At 37.0% G+C, this 22,274-nt stretch overlaps 1 protein-coding gene across 1 annotated transcript in view; it reads right to left on the bottom strand.

The window, feature by feature from the left end:
• NBEA (neurobeachin) overlaps positions 1–22,274 on the bottom strand; it is a 628,524-nt gene that overhangs the window by 58,793 nt on the left and 547,457 nt on the right. Inside the window, exons 45-46 of the mRNA XM_059996030.1 lie at positions 21,035–21,175; positions 12,375–12,494 (exon numbers count right to left, since the gene is read on the bottom strand). Of these exons, the coding sequence (XP_059852013.1) occupies positions 12,375–12,494; positions 21,035–21,175 (261 nt within the window). The remainder of the gene's footprint in view (positions 1–12,374; positions 12,495–21,034; positions 21,176–22,274) is intronic.

Here is a 22,274-nt window from a genome sequence, read left to right as displayed (position 1 = left end):
AAGACCTAAATGTAAGGCCAGACACTATAAAACTCTTAGAGGAAAGCATAGGTAGAACACTCTTTGACATAAATTGCAGCAAGATCTTTTTTGACCCACCTCCTAGAGTAATGAAAAAAACCCAGAAAACAAATGGGACCTAATTAAACTTAAAAGCTTTTGCACAGCAAAGGGAACCATAAACAAGATGAAAAGACAACCCTTAGAATGGGAGAAAATATTTGCATATGAAGCAACTGACAAAGGATTAATCTCCAAAATAGTAAAAACAGCTCATGCAGCTCAATTTCAATAAAACAAACAACCCAATCCAAAAATGGGCAGAAGACCTAAACAGACATTTTTCCAAAGAAGACATACAGATGGCCAACAAACGCATGAAAAGACGCTCAACATCACTAATCATTAGAGAAATGCAAATCAAAACTACAATGAGGTATCACCTCACACAGGTCAGAATGGCTATCATCAAAAAATCTACAGAGAATAAATGCTGGAGAGGGTGGAGAAAAGGCAACCCTCTTGAACTGTTGGTGGGAATGTAAATTGATACAGCCACTATGGAGAACAGTATGGAGGGTGCTTAAAAAACTAAAAATACCATATGACCCAGCAATCCCACTACTGGGCATATACCCAGAGAAAACTGTAATTCAAAAAGACACATGCATCCCAATGTTCACTGCAGCACTATTTACAACAGCCAGGACATGGAAGCAACCTAAATGTCCATCAACAGGTGAATGGATAAAGAAGATGTGGCACATATGTACAATGGAATATTACTCAGCCATAAAAAGGAGTGAAACTGGGTAATTGGTAGAGACGTGGATGGACCTAGAGAGTGTCATACAGAATGAAGTAAGTCAGAAAGAGAAAAACAAATAACACATATATGTGGAATCTAGCAAAACGGTATAGATGATCTTATTTGCAAAGCAGAAATAGAGACAAAGATGTAGAGAACCAATGTATGGATACCCAGGGGGAAAGGGCGGGGGGTGGGAGGAATTGGGAGATTGGGATTGACATAAATACACTATTGATATTATGCATAAAATAGAGAACAAATGGGGAACTCTACTTAATGCACTGTGGTGACCTAAATGGGAAGGAAGTCCAAAAGAGAGGGGATGTATGTATATGTATAGCTGATTCATTTTGCTGTACAGTAGAAACTAACACAACATTGTAAAGCAACTATACTCCAATAAAAATTAATTTTAAAAAAGTGTTCTCTTTATGGCTTCTCCTGCTAAAACCAACATTTATCTGCTATAGCATAAGTGTTTATCTTAGCAATCCTCTGTGAGAATTTGATCATTATCCGTTCTTATGATAACAAATGTGAACCATAGAAAAATATAATCATGTTTATTTTCTCCAGCATTATGGGAGTTTGAACAGATTTGTGTAAATGAATTTTCTGGATAAGCAGAGCTTAGTTTTTTAAGAATCATAACTTTTCTTCTATTTAAACCATTTAAATAGAAATCGCTCTAAAACCCATTATATAATTCCCTGATATTTATTTATTCATGTAGTAAAGTTTGAGTACCAGGCATTGTGATGGGTACTAAGAAAACAAATAATGAACAATCATGGCCTTACCTTTAAGTAATTCATAGTCTGGTCTATGGGGAAAACGTATAAACAGATGGTTATAATGCACAACAATAATAGCTGTGAAAGTATAAAAAAGCAAAAGGGAGCAGAGAGGACAGAGCAGGGAACTCTGGGCAAGTCAGAAAAGACTTCACTGGAGATCAGACATTGAGTTCAACCATCGCAAGATAAAGGTGGGGAAAGGGGCAGGGGGACTGGCAGAGAGTATTATCAAGGAGTGGTACGAACCGGGTATGGGTGGAGTGTAGGATATATTGGGGGACAGATCAAGATGGGACGGAATGAGATGGTGGGAGGTGTATGGAGTCAGATGACAAAGGAAGTTTTATGCCAATCTAAGCTCTTTGGATTTTGTCTTATTGGCAATAATTTAAAAAAAAAAGAGCTATTGACATGATTACGTTTATTTTAAAGCAAGGCATTTGGTGTCAAAGTAAAGAATGAACTGGAGAGGGGAGAGACTAGGAATATGTGTGGGTGGGGAGGGGGAGAGGGGGAACCAGCAGCAGCAAGGAGAACGGGAGGGAAGAGGGACGGGAAGCTGCGGCTGTGTTGAGTAAGGGGACATATTGTGGGACTGTACCAGGGAGGGCCATCTGCAACACACGTGAGGATGAGTAAACAAAGATGTGGACCCGGGGATGTAAAAAGGAGAGGGAATTAGATGGCTCATACGGAGAGGCAAATATATATTAATAATAAACTACGTACAAGACATCAAGGGCACAAGGAACTGTGGGAAAGGAGAACTACAGTGAAATTAATATGTTAATGTAATTTTTCAGTGACTTGAATGTGAGGGGGCAATTAAGAAGGGGCTAAAAGAAAAACTAATAGGTAAACAAACATTCTTATTTGCAGATAATGATACAGCTTAGGTGGTGGATAAACCAGGGGCTAAAGGGTGTTTCAGCAACATCTATCAGCAATGACTATCATGAGTTTGACTTCTGGGCTGGGCAAGCATGACAGTGTATATACCATGTTGCACTGAGGGGCCAATTTGGTAAAGGTGTGTGGTCACTGATTAGAAGGTAGAAGTAAAGTATCATTGCTATTCTCATTTATTTGTACTCAATCAGAAATGTGTAACTGTTACAGACTGAATATTCTATTCCTCCAAAATTCAAATGTTGAAACCCTATCCTCTAATGTGATGATTTAGGAGGTAGGGTGTTTGGAAGGTAATTAGGATTAGATGAGGTCATGAGGGTGGATCCCTAGTGAACAGATTAGTGTCCTGGTGAGAGTCCTGAGAGAGCTTGCTTCCTCTCTTTGCCATGTGAGGACATACAAGAACACGTCCTTCTGTGAGCCAGGAGGCAGGCTCTCACAAGACACAGAACCTATGTGGGCACCTTGATCTTGGACTTCCAGCCTCCAGAACTGTGAGGAACCCATTTCTGTCGTTTATAAGCTACCTAGTTTATGGTAAAACACAGTAGCCTGAGCTGACCAAGACAATAACCACACAATTTTCTTTTGATCTTGTTCTCATTGCTTGGGAAAATGTGGGAAATTAGTATAAGATGTAGAGAAGATAAAGCACATTGCTATTTGCACATTATCCATTTTCTATATGACAATGAGTATCAATAGCATCCCAAATGGTCCAAAATGGGGAGAGGAATGCAAGTTCATGCAGTTGCTCCATGGAGAGGGTGATTTATGTGTAATAAGCTCACGTAAGTCAGGGATTTCCCAGCTGTCTTTTGTCAGTTATTTGTGTCCATGTTCTATCTCTAGAACTAGCCTATGTAAGCTTCCTTGAGGACTGAGAGGGATACACATCCACATGGATATAGCAACATGGATTTATTTTTCATTTAGACAGCCCAAAGAGTTTCGGTTTATCTTCAAGTGTCTTGGTGCTCTAATGTTTTTCATATATATTGTTTCCCATTCTTTCCTGTGGTATAGGGGCATATAAAATACGTGGTTATTATTAACCTACTTGCCACTGTAATACTATTTCACTGAATGTCATTAAATTAGACTCGCAAAGGCATAAGAAGCCTAGGATTTTATATTAATAACAGTTTGGGCAAAGCAGACTTTGAGCCTAATTTTGTAGGTTTATATTTTGCTAAATTCCCCACAGCTCTTGGTGCTATACTTTGTATGCAGCAGGTACTCATTAAATATTAAACTATTGAAGATATGAGATAAAATCATTTTAATATCACTAGAAATCTTCTGGGGACTATGGAGATGGTTGCAAGAATGCTTCAAGATAGGAAAAGAGCCAATAAAGTACTTTATTAAATAAAAGAAAAAGGATGCACCCAGAAATAAAATTTGTACCTTTCGAGAGGAAACTTTTGCAGCTTAAAAAATGTCATCTTGCTTATTCTAGTTTTGTTAGAAGGTTCAAAGGTGTAAAAGAGTTCAATTTAAATTTAGAAAAAGTTGGTTTTAACGTTGCCAGCATAATTGTACCCAAACTGAAGAAGTGAAGGAAGCAAGTCCTTTTCATTTTAACTTAAGCGCTCCAGAAAGAAGGGGCTGAAAGCCTGCTACCACCAAGGAGAACAAAGCGAGGCTGAGGAACCTCTCCTCTGAGGGCTATTTAGAACAGCGGGACGGGGGTGGGGACCTTGAAGGCTTGAATCACAGCCAATCATGAAAAAGTAGGATTACCAGGGCCTTCGGGATGATCCTAAGTGAGACATTTTCTCCACTCTGGTCCTCATCTGGCCGACCAGAATGTGGTCATAAATTAGGGTGTTAGCTAAGATGTTGGTGTAAGCCGCTGGAGGTCTGACGTTTGACGGGAAGAAGAAACTCCCCCAGATTTACTCTAATAATATTTTTTTGTTTTTTTAGGATGCAGATAAAAAAAAAAACACATTTTAAAGCAATATGAAGAAATTCCTGAAGTACAGCATATTTGCAAAGCCCCTCGAAGCTTCAAAAGACTAGAGCTGTAAGTGACTAAAGCAGTCTGAACCCTGAAGTCTTGAGCTGGGGAAGTTTAAGTTTTTTGGGTTTTTTTGTTTTTGTTTTTTTTTTTCCTTGAAGGGGAAGGAAAAGAGAGTAAAATCACAGAAAGTCTAGGGAGAAGTTGCTGAAACAGCAGAGTGGGTGCAAGTTTTTATGCCTTAATTTTATTGCTTTAAAATCTTGTTTCAAATGGCATTTTAAATTTAAAGTTAGTATGTAAATATAGGGCATTCATATATAATTAATATTCACATTTATATTACTTAAAAGATTTGCTTATTCTAAAAAATTTAATGAGTTAAGAGAGTTTCACCTCTGAGATTCAAATGTTATGTACAAGAAGATGACAATTACTGTATCTGGGCTCCAAGACAAGGAAACAGCTGAAATGTCATATCTGGCCATTCAATCTTAAAACAGCAGGAATTACTTATTTGTATCTCACTGTGTCATGACACTGTTCTAAGTACTTTACATCTTTTTCTTAATCTTCACAAAAGCTTCCTAAGTTATGTATCCTCATTCTTCCAGAAATCCCATCAATAAGGGATCTCACTTGCTCACCATTCAGTGGTAAGAATGGTGCCTGACATATAAAAAAGGTACTCAATACGTATTTGTGGAATGAAAAATGAACAGATCATTACTATATATGTATCATATCCTGAACTTCAGGCATGGAATAGTGGTAAAAGGTTTTCAAACAGTATTAGTTAAAGCAGAGTTACCGCAGGGCTACCAGTTAGTCGTAGTGAAGGGGGAGGCTGTCAGGCTGGCAGTTCTGGGACTATCCCTTCTACCGGGGAAGGGCAGCTTCCTATGCATTGGAATCAAATGGTTCTGAGTTGAAATACAGACTTCTCACCAGCTTGGGCAAGTTTCTTAAACTTTAAGAAAAAAACAGTTTCTTGATATGCAAAATTGTGATGATGACAGCAACTAAATCACAGTGTGGATGTGAGGATTAAATGGGGGTAATGTGTGTGAAACAACGCATTTCATAGCTTTATGCAAAATACTTTTTGAAGTTATTATTTACTCTATCAACAGAGTTTACTCAGTATCAAATATATCCCATAACCAGTAAAAAAAAAAAAAAAAAAAAAAAGCTCTGTCACTTTGGATATTTGTGTTTGAATGAACACCTATGTAGACACTTCAGACAATTTAAGTGTTTTTTATCAAACATATGGACTAGCTTACATGCTACCTAATCAGATATATTTTTATAAGTTTTTTGCACTTCAGACTTTGGTTTCTCCAAATGCACAGTCAGACTGAACTGGATGTATAAACCAAACTGAAACTTACAATTTTTTAAAATTAGTAACTTACAGAGTTTTCTCAACGATCCCCGTAATAGCCCCTCTCATCCTGCGTGCTGTCTGGCATTTCCACTTCACTGCTCCTCCCATAGAGAGGTGGAGTCTATTTCCCTTCTCTCTGAATATGGGCTGGCTTAGTTCAACACCCAGAATGTGACAAAACGACATTTCAGGGCTTGCAGAGATGCCTAAGTCTTAAGAGGCTTGGCAGCCTCCATGGTTGTTCCCTTAGAAGTCACCATCACATGAAACTGTGTGGCTGCCTTGCTGGAAAGATCGTGTGGACAGACAGACAGGCCTGGACAGTCCCCGACCGCTCCATCAGCTCCATCAGACGAGGCGCAAAACATGGGAGTGAAGCCATCTTGCTTCTCTGACCCGGCCAAGCCCCTCCAGCTGTCACTGGAGCACAGAGGTGAGTGGTCGCCTCTGAGCCTTAAGTCCCATTGCATGATTGTCAACAAATAATACTTGATGCTGTTTTAAGATGAGGTTTGGGTGATTTGTTACCCAGTGATAGATAACTGAAACAGAAATTAATGCCTGGGAGTGGAGTCCTGAAGTAATAAAAACTTAAAACACGTGGCCTTGGCTTTGGGACAGGGCAGTAGGCAGAGGCTGGAAGGATGGTGAGGACACTGCTGGTGGAAGATCAGTAAGGACGTTGCTATTGGAAGCAGGAGGAAATCAATGCGTGATACGTAGTGTGGGATAAACTAAGAAGACTAGTTCCTGCAATCATTTCAAAGACAGAAAACGTACCGAATGAACTTGTGCTTCTGGTTATAGATATTTCCAGGCAGAATGCTGAAAGTGACCACTGGTTTCTTTCAAAGGTATATGGATAAGGTATTATGAGCTAAGGAAGAAACTGCTCAGAGTTAAAGCAGTATTTAGAGAGACATAGGGGCCTAGGACAATCTTGTCAGATTCTCAAAATTAAAAAAGGTTCAGACAAAGATCAGTTCTAAGGTGCTGTAAGTAAAATATGGCCATAGGGAAAAGGGTGCCTGTAAAACCTTTTATAAGTGCTCGGAAAAATTTAAGATAGAGGTTTGCAGACTCACTCGGCCACACGAAGGGATTCCAAGAATCTTATGAGCATTATAAAGGGCATCCTAATCACAGCCTGAAGTAGGGAGGATCCTGTCTTGAAAGAACTTGTGAGAAAGAGTTTTTTCTGACAGTGAACTATATTTTGATACATAGAAAATCCACAAATTTTTTAAGTTGCTGCACCAACTTGGGCAAAGGAGGCCTTGGCCCCAACTTTCTATGATCAGGAAGCATATGGAGAAAGCTAATCAATGACTGCTATGTACCTTCCACACTCCCCCATTTTTGAACAGAATGTCTGTTGATGTTTACCTGTTCCTGTCTTACCACTGGGAGCCGAATTATACGTGGGACAGATAACTTATCTTTTTGGCTTCCAGGTCTCCAAATTAGGAATTTCTGTACCTCATCTCTATGTGGACTTGATATAGATCATGAGCTCCTAGATTTTGAGCCTGATACAATAGTGGGATGAGACTGTGGGGAACAAGTTGAATATATTTTGCTTGTAGGAGGAAGGTGAATTGTGACTGGGGAGAGGACTTCAGTAGATTGTTTTCAAGGATGGCCAGAACAATCCCCCTGACCCCCATGTCCATCTGAAATGTGATTTTGCTGCTCATCTCATGGGGAAGTGGAGTCCACTTCTCCTCCCCCTTAACTTGGGCTGGTCCTGTGACTTGCTTGACCAAAAGAATGCTGTGGAGGTAGGTAACACTATGTGACTTCCAAGCTTAGACGCTAAGTAGCTTTGCAGTTCCCATTTTTTTATCCTCTTGGTAGGCAGACACCATGAAAAACATTGTGATGATCTTCCCAGACACAAAGAGAGAGAGGGCCAGCCAGTCCCCAGATGTTCCAGCCATCCTTGCTAAGGGACCAGACATGTGAATGAAGTCATCTTGAATCCTTCAGACCCAGAGAGGCCACCCGCTTGGACCTGACATGGATAAGAGACAAGTACCTGATGAGCCCCATTCTGATTGCAGAACTCTGAGAAAATAAATGGCTGTGTTTTTTTAAGCCACTAATTTTGGAGGGTGCTTTGTACATAGCAATAAATTATTAGAGTATGACTTGATCTGTCAGTTACTCCAAACTAGTCAACGTGGCTGGATATAATTGTGAGATCATGCAGAAAAATGAAAGCAGCAAAGCATCCAATGAATAAAGCACTGGAAATAACTGAACAGCCCTCAGTGCTAGTTCTGGCTCCCTCTTGACCTGCTGTGTGAATTTAGGCAAGCCACTTAATATCTGTGAACTTCCTTTATGGAACAGGGATAATGATCTCTATCTCAGGGGACTGTTTTGAGGACTGCATCAAATGACCAAGAAAAAAGCATGCTTGAAAACTATTGAGAATTACTCAAGAAGAATGAACTCTTCTATTATAACTTGTAAGTGTGCTTCTATAGAGGTAGCTCCGGCACTAGCTTGCCCACTTAAAATAACAGCTCTTCTGTTCATTCTCTTCCCATTGATAGATTTCTGTTAACCAGCTTCTCTTTAAGGAAAGAGTCCAAGTAGTTTAAAATTTCCTAAATGAAAAATAGTGCAGAAAGGCACCAAATATTATTAAAGAAATGGCAAGATGAATATTAAAACAGGCATTTTGTGTCTGTAAATGTGATTTCTAGTTTATTTTAACAGCTATACTAAAACCCCATGGTACAGTTAATAGTATTATATGCGTCCCGTCAATAATAAGAAAATATCCTCTAACACAATTTCTAATTTACAAGCTTATGACAAGTTCAAGCTGCTGAGAAATTGGACTTGAAAGTATGTCTTAGAATGATAGAAGACCACTATTAACACTATCATAATTGTATACCAACTGCATCAAATTTGACATTTCAGTTTAATACAGTTTGCTGAGAGAGCATACCATTTTATGGCTGCCTAGTGAAATCAAATCCAACCCAGACGTTTTCACTTTTCTAATATAATTCACTGCAAGGTTTTAAAGCTGCCATCTCTTTTCTTCCTTTTTTCAAAAGATTGATGCCCTGGCATTCGTTGATTCCACAAGAGCTCATAATGGGTCAATGAGTCAGTGGTGAGCACCTCCATTAACTGTATTAATTTACACTATGTCACCTTAATGACATTTTGTCACAGCTCCCTTTTCTGACATCTACATAGCTATTCAAAAGTAATACAACAACTTTGGAAGGCATTAAGGAAAATTAGTATAAGAACTTCAGTAAGTTGAATGTCATTGTTACCAAGACTATGCTGGAGGAGAGAAATTAAAAAAATAAACTAAAAACGAACTGGTCTGACTTAACTCAGGAGACCTCTCTCCTGAGAGATCACCAAGTCTTCTCTGCCCAGCTTGTACTCATTACCACAGGAAGAGACCGACGGTAACAAAGAAAAGACAGAATAAAACCACCTACTCTGTCCTAGTTCTCCCTTATATGAGACCTTACCTAAGTTAGGAGATATTGCAGATGTACTTTTCTTCAGAAATATAAAAATATTTCTTCAAAATTATATATAAAATGTTGTAACAGCTTAGTGATAAGAAGTCAAGAGTTTAGGCTTTAAAACTGTATTACTCTTGGTAACACATTCTTCCCTGCTAAATCAGGTATTATTGTAGAGGGAAAAATACCCTACACGTTAATCAATACATTTAAACATGAATTTAGAAAATCTCAAGCATACAACCATCATTATTACCAAAAAACTTCTCTCTAACATTCCCTCAATGAGGACCCCCGAATTCTGATGTTATAAAGGGAAAGAGTGATACATTTGGACACACACACACACACACACATACACAAAACCACAAAAATATAATTGAGATATAGCAAAGGTGAAAGACTGAGAAACCATACTTGCAATGCAACTTTCTGCAGTCAATTTCAGATCTTTCTCAAATCAATAGGAAAAAGACATATGACCCAACTGAAGAATGGGCAAAAGATATGAGCAAGTTTACAGGTCAATAATTATATGAAAAATGCTCAACTTCACTCATAATTAATGAAGTGCAAGCCAAAACAAAGCTGACTCCATTTTTCACTCACCAGATTAGCACAAGTTACACTGTTTATTATAAGAGTGATGGTCGGGGCAGGGGGCATGGGGAGGGTGGCATCCTCACATGATGCTGTGAAGGGAGTGAATGATCATCTTTGGGAATGAAGGTTTGCCAGTATCTTTCAAAATTAAAGATGTATATAGCCTTTGAGCCACCAGTCCCATTAACAGGAATTATCTTCACATATACACACAAAGTTCATCAAGATATCTGTGCAAGGATTTACGGCAGCCTGTGTTTAACAATAACGATCAGAGAGAAAGACAAACTATCCATCAATAGAAGATTGCGTGTATAAATTATTGTCTATGTAGGCAATGTGCAGGCTTCAAAAAGAAGGGGTCTACATGGAAAGGTACTCAAAGTATATTATCATAGAATATAAAAGGTTCAGGGTGGTGGTGGGAGAGAACTGAAGGTGAGAGCAATCCACGCAATGTCAGGCTGAGGAAGTGAGTGTCTTATGAACTAATTAAGTTCGGGGGTTGGAGGACGGTATCTGTTTGTATTAAGTACAGCTACCTGGGATAAAAAACTTAAAATGTCCTGAATTAGTGATAGCCACATTGGTCCTTGTCCTTGACGATGTGCCCCCAGGAGCCAAAGGAACACAAAGGGTAACAAAATATAAATGTTTCTGAAAAGTTTCAGAACAGGAAAACTGCTGGGAGAATTCTGGGAAAAGCCTGAATTCGGCTTTACGGGCACTGGTCCTCAGAGACTGACATGTAACTAGGGGAGATATCTGGTGATCGGAAGCATCAATAAAGCTATCAGGATAGAAGGTAAAGCCTAAAACGCTACATCAATTAGGATGACTGGCTCATGTGTGTGGACTTGTGAGGGTGAACCTTTGAATTAAGTTGAAAAACCGAGTTTCTGCTTTGTGATGATGTCAAGAATGAACAAGCATTTTCACCTGAAAGAGTTTGATATAATATGGATACTGAATTGAGATATAAATAATTTTATATATGATAGGAAATCTTAAAATATAGATAAGAATATTTAATTCACATATAAAATATTTGCTGAATGCCTTTTAAAGACACTGCTAATTCTAGAAGCCTATGGACTCGCCATTTTATGTTCAAAGTGTTATTAAGTAAGAAATGGACTCCTTTCTTGATTTCATTGGTTATAAATCAGTTTAAATGGTGGTTTATGGATCTTTTAAAGTGGAATTTCTCAGTGAAATTATAAGTCTGTTCGGAGAAATATATGGGCCTTAAGAGTTTAATATAGCAAGAATGCATGTTACATTATCTTACTTCCAAATGTGAATACATTGTATGTATAAATTATATGCAAACTTTGACGGCAACGAATAAGACACACAGATATGCTACACATTACTTGGATTCATTCCCTTTGTTTTCTGCTTTGAAAAAAAACTAAATAAAAGTTGTATTCATCCAATTTCTTACAGTTCAGTAACACTGTAATTGTCTTTTAAAAATATTTGCAATAGATAAGCATAAATATGTAAATGACAATTTTGACTTTAATTCACTGTCTTTTGTTGGATTAAGACACTAAATGGAATGATACTATACTATTTGTATATTCAGCAGCATGAGTGACAGTGATGGGAAAAGTTTGAAGAAAAGAGGATTAAAATAAGAAACACATATACCTATGTAATAACCTGATCATATAGTCTTATTATCAGGAAAAAATGAGAAAAATGAGAGAGCAAATATATTTTAATGTTTTGAATACAACCATTTTTTAAAAAACAAAAGCCCATATAAATGAAAACCAAATCTTTCTATTTAACAATAGTTGAGTAGTACCAGCGGTAAAATGACTCCGCTCTCTGGCTGTTCCTGGATATTGTGCGTGTGCTGGTTTAAGCTAATGTGTATTGTTGCATAGCTTCCCCAGGCACAGCCAAGTGAAAGCTAAGGCTGTACAGAAAAGCCCCCATTTTAAATGGCTCTTGTCATTAATGCTTTATTAATTGCCCCAGGCTATGTAAACCCAAAGCTGGGCAAGCTATAACAATATGACACATTAAGGTCAAATCCAATTCCTGCTGTGTTTTATGGAATGGGCCAAATATTGAGTTAACAGCAGGAAAGGCAATTTCTTTCCAGCTCCTGATTGTTCGATCTAAATTAGATAGGAATTTTTTGAAATAACAAAAACACCTTAACTGAATAATATAAAAGAATCCTGATCGTTTTCTGTGGTGCTCAAAATTATTTCCTTTAGTTTCCTCTTAGGTTAGATATGCCACATAATTTTAAAATATGATGGAATAAAGCTGTGGAGTAAAATATCTTATACACCCACTTAAAAAAATAAACAAATCAAAACTTCAACATATTTTGAAATTAATATCAACAAATAAAAGGGCCTACCTTTACATCAGAAGTATCTCTCTGACTCGTTCTCCAAGACCTTGCAACGGACGAGAAGGTTCGATTAGGATGGTCAAATTTTCCATCATTTGCATTGAGGAAGAAGGTTGTGAAAGGTTCCTAAAGGAAAAAAAAGTGAAGAATTTGACCCTTCTGAACACAACTGTCCTCTTCCTTTGTAAAATATTTCGTTTTTTGAAACCCTTCTGAGGGGGAAATGGTGCAGGATCCTGGAAGGACACCCACACCCAGGAGTCAGGAGGTGCTGGTCTGAGCCAGTCTGGACCACTGAGTCACCTGCCACTCTTCAACCTCGGCAGGTCATTTTGCTTCTTGGCCTTCAGTCTTCTGATTTATAAAAGGATAGAGTTCTAGTGCTCTGGGATTTTATGATGACTGATTTTGCATAACTGTCAATATATAACTCAGATCTTCTTTCTCATTACTAAGGCCATACATAGTAACATTCATAAGAAAATCTCTCCGACACTGTTCACCACAGTGTGACATTAGGTAGGGAAGGTCCATCTTAGGCTACCTGTGAAAGTCTCCTAAAGTTACCATATTATGGTCTGATGATCTTTTTAAAATGCAAATCCTTGACTAAAATCCTTCCATAGCTCTTCAGAGCTCTCTGGGAAAAGTCTAAACTACTTGATTTGTCTTAAGAGAACCTGAGCAATCTGTAACCTGCTTAACTCTTACCTCTCGCTATCCCCATCTTCACATGTTAAGGTCTTGCCACACTGGTCTCACTTCTCGTCCCTTGTATGTGCTGTTTCCTCTGCCTGGTATAAACTTATCCCTCTACCTCACCATCCTGACTTGGCTAAGTTCTTCTTATCCTTTAAGTCTCAGCCAAGACATCATTTTCTCCCGAAAGGCTTTCCTTGATTGCCAAGTTCTCCAGTGTGTTTAAATAGCAACAGATATTTTCTCAAAACACATCCCTGAAGCATTTGTCACATTGTTTTGTAACTGATTTTTAACTTGCCTATCTTCCCCACTACACGAATAGGTTCCATATCTATCATATGCACTGTTTTATCTCCAACACTTAGAAGAACTCCTGGTACACCCAAGTTGCTCAATGTATAATCTGTTGAAGGAAAGAATGAAATGAAGTTAACACAAATCAGACTAGATAAACTCTAGTCCTTCTATACTTCTATTCAATAGTATTCTGTAACTATTACCTTATCAAAGCTTGGTGTCTGTCATCAAGAACATGTTCCCATAGCAGGAAACCTAGGAATAACTTTATCACAAGGTCCTAATGTATTTAATTTTAATTCTTTTTCTATAGTTTTTATGATAGGAGAGAGGCATTATTTCTGATGTCATTAAACTTGCTTCCAAATTTAAAAGGATTAAATAACATTCATTCTTACTAAGGATTTCTTAGGAAATTTCAAATATAACAAAGATGAGTATATAGTTACTTTCCTATGGTTCAATCCTTTTCTCTTAAGACTAGGATAAATGACATGTCACTCTAGGTTCAATAATGCTAAGAACTATTTCCTAAATATTGTTTTTTTCTTTAATATATAATTTCTGTTCATTCTTTTATATCCATAAAACATTACTTTGTTTCTTTAAACTCCTCTTTTTGCCACTAGTCATAAGGTCCAGTTGTCAGGCAACAGCTATAAATATTCATATTCCTCAGTATGTTCCTGAAATTTAGTGTGGCTAGATGACATCAATTTTATGTTTATAATGTATCACCAAGTCTCATGTTTAGTATTGAATGACAGAAAACTATCGTGAAAGAGATAAGATGAAGAATGATATAACACTATATAGGTAAGTAGGGTCTTACTGATTTACCTGAAAATCAAATATGCATCCAGTGAGTCCATATTGCTGTTTAAGATTTTAAGCGACTTGAGAGACAAATAGATGTCACCAAAATTAAGTTAGGAAAAAAAAATTTAACTCCCTATTAAACTGAAGGTAGTCAAGGCCGTATATCTTATCACTAAATTAAAGTAGGGATATAAAAATTCTAGAAGTAGCAACAGTAAATCGAATGAAATATGACAGATCTAAGTTTGAGTCTTGGTGGAACCATTTCCTTCTCTTAGGCACCTTACTTAACCCCACCCACGTAAGTAGCGGTGTGAAGTAACTGTATCTCAGTTCTTTCATCTATGTTAGTTGGGAATGACAAGACCTTGTGGGTAATTAAGATTAAATAATATTGAGAAAGCTTGAAGTATCTTAGCTGACACAGAGTGATGAAGATGACTACCAGCTTCATGCACTGTGTCAAGTACTCACTGCTGGGCTCCACCCTGACTGCCAGTTCCCTAGACACTGACCAGACTCTCAGTTCCTTAGGCCTAATTCATCCCTCTATTCTTAGAACCAAGCAAGTGCTTGGTTCATAGTTAGTGTTTAATTAATGTTTTTCAAACTCATCTAAACATACAAGGTACTGTTGGGAGAAGCGGGTGGGGTATGGCTGGATAAGAGTAAGATGTAGTTTTTCTTGTCAGTTCTTAACCACTAGTTTGACCATAAAGTTGCATCTTCAGAATCCACTTCTTCATTATGCTAGGATGCTGATGTAAGGTATTTATTTTTTTCTTTGTAGGTAGTAGGCAGAGAATAATTTAGAGGGATCAGACTTGTCTTCGTGATTTTTAACCTACTAAATACATGTGAGTGAAGACCCGTTTATACATGTAAAGTCTTACTTCTTATCATCAACCACTAAAAGCTGATCTCTACCCCAGCCTAAATTATAAAATCCTTCCTTAGTTTTCAACCCTTAATGAAGGCATGCCAAGAATAGTGCAGATGGGCACAGTGAAAATAAATCTGAAATCTCTGGTCGTGAAGTTTATGAGTCTGGTGGCACCTAAAAGTGGAGAATATTGAAGAATTCCACATTTCACTGTCCTACGTAGCCTTTATAAAGATCTGATTAACAACTGTTTGAGGGTCACATACTACTCTACTGACATTTATTCTCATTATTCCTGAAGGCCTCCAGTTGCTACAGTGGTAGAGTACTAACAGAAATGGATAACCTATTTGTTTATAAGTGGGACTTGATCTTCAAGCTCTGATTACTGTGGAGATTACCTTTTACCATGTGTTTCTCTATTACCTTCAAGGCACAGTACAAGGACTTTCTTTTTCATTTGACTCATGCCTGACTAACACAGAGGTTCAAGAGCTGTATTAAGTTTAAGAAACTTCTGTATTTATTCACCTGACACATGTTGATCAAACCGTGTTCTATATGTATATCACCATATTAGATATTTTATCATTCTACTAGAAAAGCTTTTGGCTTGGGAGATAAGATGGACAAATAAATAAATGTTAAACAGAAATTAAAATACTTGGGCTTTAAAAACTTCAGCTTTAAAAAAAAGAAAACAAAACTTCAGGTTTGGTCCGCTAATACAATATAAATGGCTGATGGCAGACTTCCTTCTCCTGATTACATCTACCCCAACCTTCCAACCCTTTCTCAGGGCTAGAACATCAAACTAACCTGTCCTGCATGGGAAGTACCTGTCCTACTGAATTCTGTCATAACCTTTAATCCCTGCAAGGACACTAACAACCTGTCCTGCCTTCCGATGATCACAGACAATTCACCCTTCCTGGGCAATAGAACTCTGTGCCTCTGCCCCTCTTCTCTTTAGACAACTCCTTTATTCTTTTGTCTTATATGACTTTGCTCAGTCATCTCATAAGGATCTTTTCTTACATCCCCCTCCCCTTTTAGTTTTCTTCTTTTCCTTCTCTTCATTTCATTTGAAACAAACCCCATCCCTGGGTAATAGTCAGTGCTTGTGACATAACTCTATCAAAGAAAAGATGTATACTTTGAAGTTACATAAAGCATAATAAAGACCAAAGGGAAGGGAGCTGAAGTTACTGAGCACCTTTCTGTGTTTGGAATCGTATTATCTCAGTTAACTAACGCAATTCTCACTATGGTCCTTCAAGTAGATGTAATCGCATTCTAGGAAATGGAGGAACCATTATTTCTACTGTACTTTGGCTAACTTCACAAGTTTATTTCCTCCCACTGCTTTCAAAAGAAACGAGAAATATCTTTTAGAATCTTCAGAAACTTATGCGCCTACCATACACCAGTCTCTTCGTTAAGAATCCCTCATCTTCCTCTAAGCATATATGCATTGTCTGTAAGTATCAAGAGAAACACAATGACAATATTTTATTCAGTAGCATTATCTTTTGGTACTTGCATAAGTGTTTCTACTATTTTATCACTACAAATATATACTGTTAAAGATATATTATGGTTTAAACAGGCTCTTGGGTAGGCTTTCAAAGCAACCCATAATTTATAAAGTGAATCCCAAATTCTAAACAACTGATTTATAAATTAACTCCTGTTGTACAACCTATTTAACTTCCTAAGAATTATAATTAAATGTTTGACAAGTGAGTTTTGAATAGGTAGGTTGAATATACTGAATTTGGAAGGTGAATTCCAAAGTAATTCAGAATTACTTCTGTGTATATGCCATATATTCAAGGTAAGATTTAAAGTAAAAACATTCCAAGTAAAATGTGTCCTATTATACTAGTTAATATCTGAACAAACTCCAAAATTCTATAATAGTTTATTCTATAATAGTTTATTCATCATTTGTCCAACAGCAGCTAGCAAAGAAACAGCTTTTTCAGAATCTTGTAGTTTAGACAAGTGACTTCACTGGTAGTGTGTCTAAAATAATATTTTTAATTTAAAGTAATGAGGTAGGGACTTCCCTGGTGGTGCAGTGGTTAAGAATCCACCTGCCAATGCAGGGGACATGGGTTTGAGCCCTGGGCAGGGAAGATCCCACATGCCGCAGAGCAACTAAGCCTGTGCGCCATAACTACTGAGCCTGCACTCCAGAGCCCGCAAGCCACAACTACTGAGCCCACACACCGTAACTGCTGAAGCCTGCACGCCTAGAGCCCATGCTCCACAACAAGAGAAGCCACCGCCATGAGAAGCTCACACACCGCAACAAAGAGTAGCCCCCGCTCGCCGCAACTAGACAAAGCCCACGTGCAGCAACGAAGACCCAACGCAGCCAAAAAAAAAACATATATATATATATAATAAAAAAATAATGAGGTGTGTAGATAATTAGCATTTTAAAGCAATTATTATCATTGTCATACTAAACATATTGACTGAAACTAATGAGTTTAATGACTGGGTCTAAAAGGCTTGAAAGGTAAAGGGCAGATACTTATTTTAATCTGTATTTTGTTTTTATGAACAAGTTCTTAGTGACACAAATTTTAATGCATTTTCTACTTCATAAACTCCTTGGGATTGGAGTGAGGGAATCACAATTCCCTGGGCCATTAGGTTAAACACTTAGTAAACTATTAGGCCGTGATACCTGTATTTATAACAGCACAACTTAAGATGTGTTGGCTAAATGAGTCCCCATAAAAGCAATCTTATAGATCTCTTTTGCCAATGCAGTAGCCACAGGCCACATGTGACTACTGAGTACTTAAAATATGGCTAGTTCAAGTTGAATGTGCTATAAATATAAAATACATTCTGGATTTCAAAGAATACCAAAACAATGTAAAATATCTCATTAATAATTTTTATATTGGTTACATGTTGAAACTATAACATTTTGGATATACTGGGCTAACAAATGTATTTATTGAATTAATCTCACCTGTTTCTTTTTACTCTTAAATATGGCTACTAGAAAATTTAAATTACATACATAAGTGGCTTGCATTACGTTTCTACCATGCAGCACAACTATAGACAATACTAAAAGGGCATGTGTAGCATAAATAGGGATAGCATGTCTGCCGTACCCTTGCAGAGATTCAAATTTGTATTCCATTTCACTGGAATAAGAAATCAATTTAGGGATGAATTATGATTTATTATTTGATAAAATGTTTAGTTTATCAGGGATAGAAGAGTGTTAAATCAGGCTGGTGATAATAAGTATTTTTATGAACTCACACTTAAATTCTTATAAATCTGACTTCAGACTAATTTGATTATACAACAGCCATTGAATACCATTTTCTATATTTCAAAATACAATTATATATATATGTATAATATACTCATATAATTCTCAAAACAACCCACTTGATAATGTTTTTTTTAATCCCAAAAATACCCAAGAAAAGTGTCTTACTCCTCCCATGGTGGAGGTTCACTATAGTAATGGTTGTTTCTTGCTTTTCGTTTTCTTGTTTGATTATTTGTGAGCCCATATAGAATATGAACATATTTTACGTCCACTGTAAAGGACATCAACTGTTTGAGATCTTGACTGGTAAATTTTTGTGTTTCTGTATTTAGTTTTGACTTGTGGCTGAAACTGCAGGATAGAAGCTACAAAGTTCTCTCTATATACATGTGTCTGTAATTCAGAAAAGCCTTTACTTCTTGCATGAGTGTGAAATATTTTCTTACACCCGGAGAGTATTAATAAATTATTACAACCCATAAACTAAAGGTGAGCTGATTGGTTTATAGTGGTAAACATGCAGTTATATAAATCTAATATCTCCCCCAAATTAACAGAAAATAAAGAAATAGAACTTCTTATACTCAAAAAGTGTTAGAGTTAAAAAATATTTCTTAAGAAACTGCTAGCTCAGAAACATTTTTATAAAAGGATACAAGTTCACATAGTTAAGGTGAATTTTTCAACAAATTAGACTAACAATTTTGGTCTAAAAAAGAAAGTTTTATGTCTTTTCCTTTAGTTTATAATTACACAGTGTATTTTTAAAATAAGATTTGAGTTTGTTTTCTTACAGAATAGTTAATCTAAACTTCTTTATTTCTTATGCTGGTTTAGGATTATGAAAAATGTAAAATATGTGTTCAGTTAAACTGAATCCTAATTCTGACAAACTTTTTTTTGATAACAGTAATTATTTGTAGTATATCATCTATCAGTGATTTACAAGTTACTTAAAACATATGCATACTATATATTTATAATAAGTTCAGTTTCTCCCCATCATGGAGAGAATGCTTGAGGAAGACCTCCAAACCAAACTGTCATTCAGGCAGTGGGAAAAAATACCTCTGAAAATAGGAGATGCATTCCTGTGTATGCACATTTTCATGTGCTGCTTTATCAATGTGTTTCTGAGGCAAATCAGCCTCATGCAACAGAATGGTCTGAAGTATGTTTTGGTAAGAGGAGAAAACCTTATTGATTGCATTGACTTAGAGGTTTGACTTAGCATTCTGTAATACTCCCCAGTCACTTATAGTTTTTAAAAAGTCAGACCATCTGACTCCAGTAATTGGTCTTAACTAGACTAGATTGGAGAAGGCAAGACTAAAGGCAGAGAGATTTGCTAAGAGCTTTTGCAATGATCTAGATGAGAAATAACGGGAACCTGAACCAAGAAGTGCTGGACTCGATAGAGAAAAGGAGATAGACTGCAGTTGGTAGAACTTATCAGATGTAATGTCAGATTGGATGTAAGGGTTGATAAAATAGAGAAAATATCTAGATTGGGTAACTGGGTGCAAGATCATGCCGATTGTTTAGATAAGAAATCAGTAGGCACCCCCGCAGGTTTATGAGGGAGATGAGGAGTTCATTTTTGGAAATGGTGTTTATGGTATTGTGAGGTGTTCAGGTAGAAAAATCCAGTAGTATACAGAAATAAGTAAATATATTTATATATTAGAAATATAGGTCAGGAGCCCAAGAGAAATGTCTGCAATGAAGACAGAGCTGGAAGTCACTAGCTTATAACTGAATGATGTAGTCCAGATAAAGTATGTAGAAATATCCTGGGGAATAGAAATACGGAGAAAAAGAAATCTGAGTGTGAGACTGGGCAGGACAGTTAGGATGACAGGAGGGAAACCAGAAGAGCATACTGTCAGAGGAGCCATGAGAGGAAGGAATTTCAGGTAGGAGGAAGTGAGCAATGGTGCCAAATGCTTCAGCTATATCATGAAGCTCTGCCACATAACCCGTGACCTCCACAGGGACAATTCAGTAAAGTGATGGGTGTGGAACCTAAATCAAGCAGGCTACAGACTGAATGGCAGGTGATAAAGTGGAGACGAGCACAGTGCAGAGCAAGACAGTAGAGGCTGTGCTTCTAGTGCATTTGACTACACAGGGGTAGACGTGGAAAGTCACTGCAGAGTGGGTAGGGGCTGGAAGGAAGTATGTACGTATATATGTAGGTATGTATGAATGTATGTATTTTAAAAATTGCAGAGACCTGAATATATTTACGTCTTAGGAGAAAGAGAAAGTAGTCTTCAAAACATGTAGAAAACTGTTTTTAAAATATGCCACCCCAGAAGCCAGATTGGGAAGGCTGGGGAGAGTGCCAGCCTGTAACCATCAGTGAGAAAGGAAACAGTGGGTGTTAAGGATGCGCTCAGGAGTTTGGTACCTTTTATAAATGGTTTACGTTTAAGAAACTCACAATAATCTATCTTTCTAACCCAATTTTGCAAATAAGGCAACTCATTAACAGAAAGGATTCAAGCTTTGCTAGAGTTTGGAATCTCTACTTCACTGGTCTCTAATCTTTGTTTAAAACAAATAAATAAATTTGATTTTTATTTAATTTCCTCATGTTAAGTACTTCGAGATATTAAAGGCAAACTGTAACTTAATGAAGGCACTCACAATTCGAACAAGCCAGGATAAGGTGGATGTTGCCGTTGAATAATGTGTGTTATAATGGTAGGGAGGACTTTGATCATCTTCCCATGTCTCGTAACGCTCTGCGTAAAACACAGCTCTCTTTGGGTTCAAAGCACCAATCGGCTATAAAGAGAGAAAAAGAAGCATTGTGTTTAATACAGTCATAGTAGATATTCAATACTATAACTCTTTACCTGAAAGTATTTACTGTGAATTCATTTTAACCATAGAATATAAATAAATTATTTTGTATCTATTTTACCAAATTTGATTTTGATATTTGATAATCACCACACTTGCTAAATTCACTCAAGAAGATGATTTATGTATGCAAGGTTTCTAGGTTTTATTAAAAGTTTCCATAAACTAGACTACCAGAGATAATTCAGTTTAAATTGTTAAGGCAAAGCCAGTATTTTGATGTTATTTTGCCTACTTAACCACAACCACAGTGAACATTTAGCTTGATCATAGGAAATCCAGTGAGGAGGAAGTGTAGCAGTTGACCATGTGAAAACCATATTAGAGAAACCTTGTCTTAATAGGCTGTCACCCAGAGTGTGAAGGACAATAGTCACTTATATGGAAACCCTGTTGGAATGTTAGTCCCATTCTATTATTATACAGATGGGCCAAGTATCCTTTCTATTAAGTTCAACTGCAAATCTAAGGCTGATGGAAATAATCCAGACAATTCAGAGTCCCTGGAAAGCATTTTGTTAAGGCCACTAACACTGTCTTATCTACACCACCACACTACCGATTATAATGTTAATCCCTACAGTGGAGCACATGGTAAAATGCTCAAGATACTATACATATTTTTTTCAACAAAGCATGTGTTAGTTTGATCATTGTCTCAAACTTCCTAGCACACCTAATCATTAAGATTTTCCAGCATATAGTCCTCACAATTTCAAATAGCAAACTGGCTTAGCTTAAGCTTTTGTCTGATTTTGGTTTAATGGAATATGGAATCCATTAATATGATACCTAGTAGCTACATTATTTTGTTTTAGATTGCATACTATAAAAAATAAATGTTTCTTAGAAAACAAAAGATGAATACTAAGTAAAATATATAATTCCTCTATTTCAAAATTTAATATTACTAGTTAACTATGAAGTTCCCCCCAAGGCTTAATTTTAACAAGGAAGTAGTAGAAAATTAGTGTTTTGATGGTGGTGTGGGAAGACACCGAGTTAGCGTCTCCCCACAGCT

This window comes from Delphinus delphis, chromosome 18, assembly GCF_949987515.2.
Source record: "Delphinus delphis chromosome 18, mDelDel1.2, whole genome shotgun sequence".
Lineage (NCBI taxonomy): Eukaryota > Metazoa > Chordata > Mammalia > Artiodactyla > Delphinidae > Delphinus > Delphinus delphis.
The sequence above is the reverse complement of the archived record's forward strand: the minus strand, read 5'-3'. Positions and strand labels throughout refer to the sequence as shown.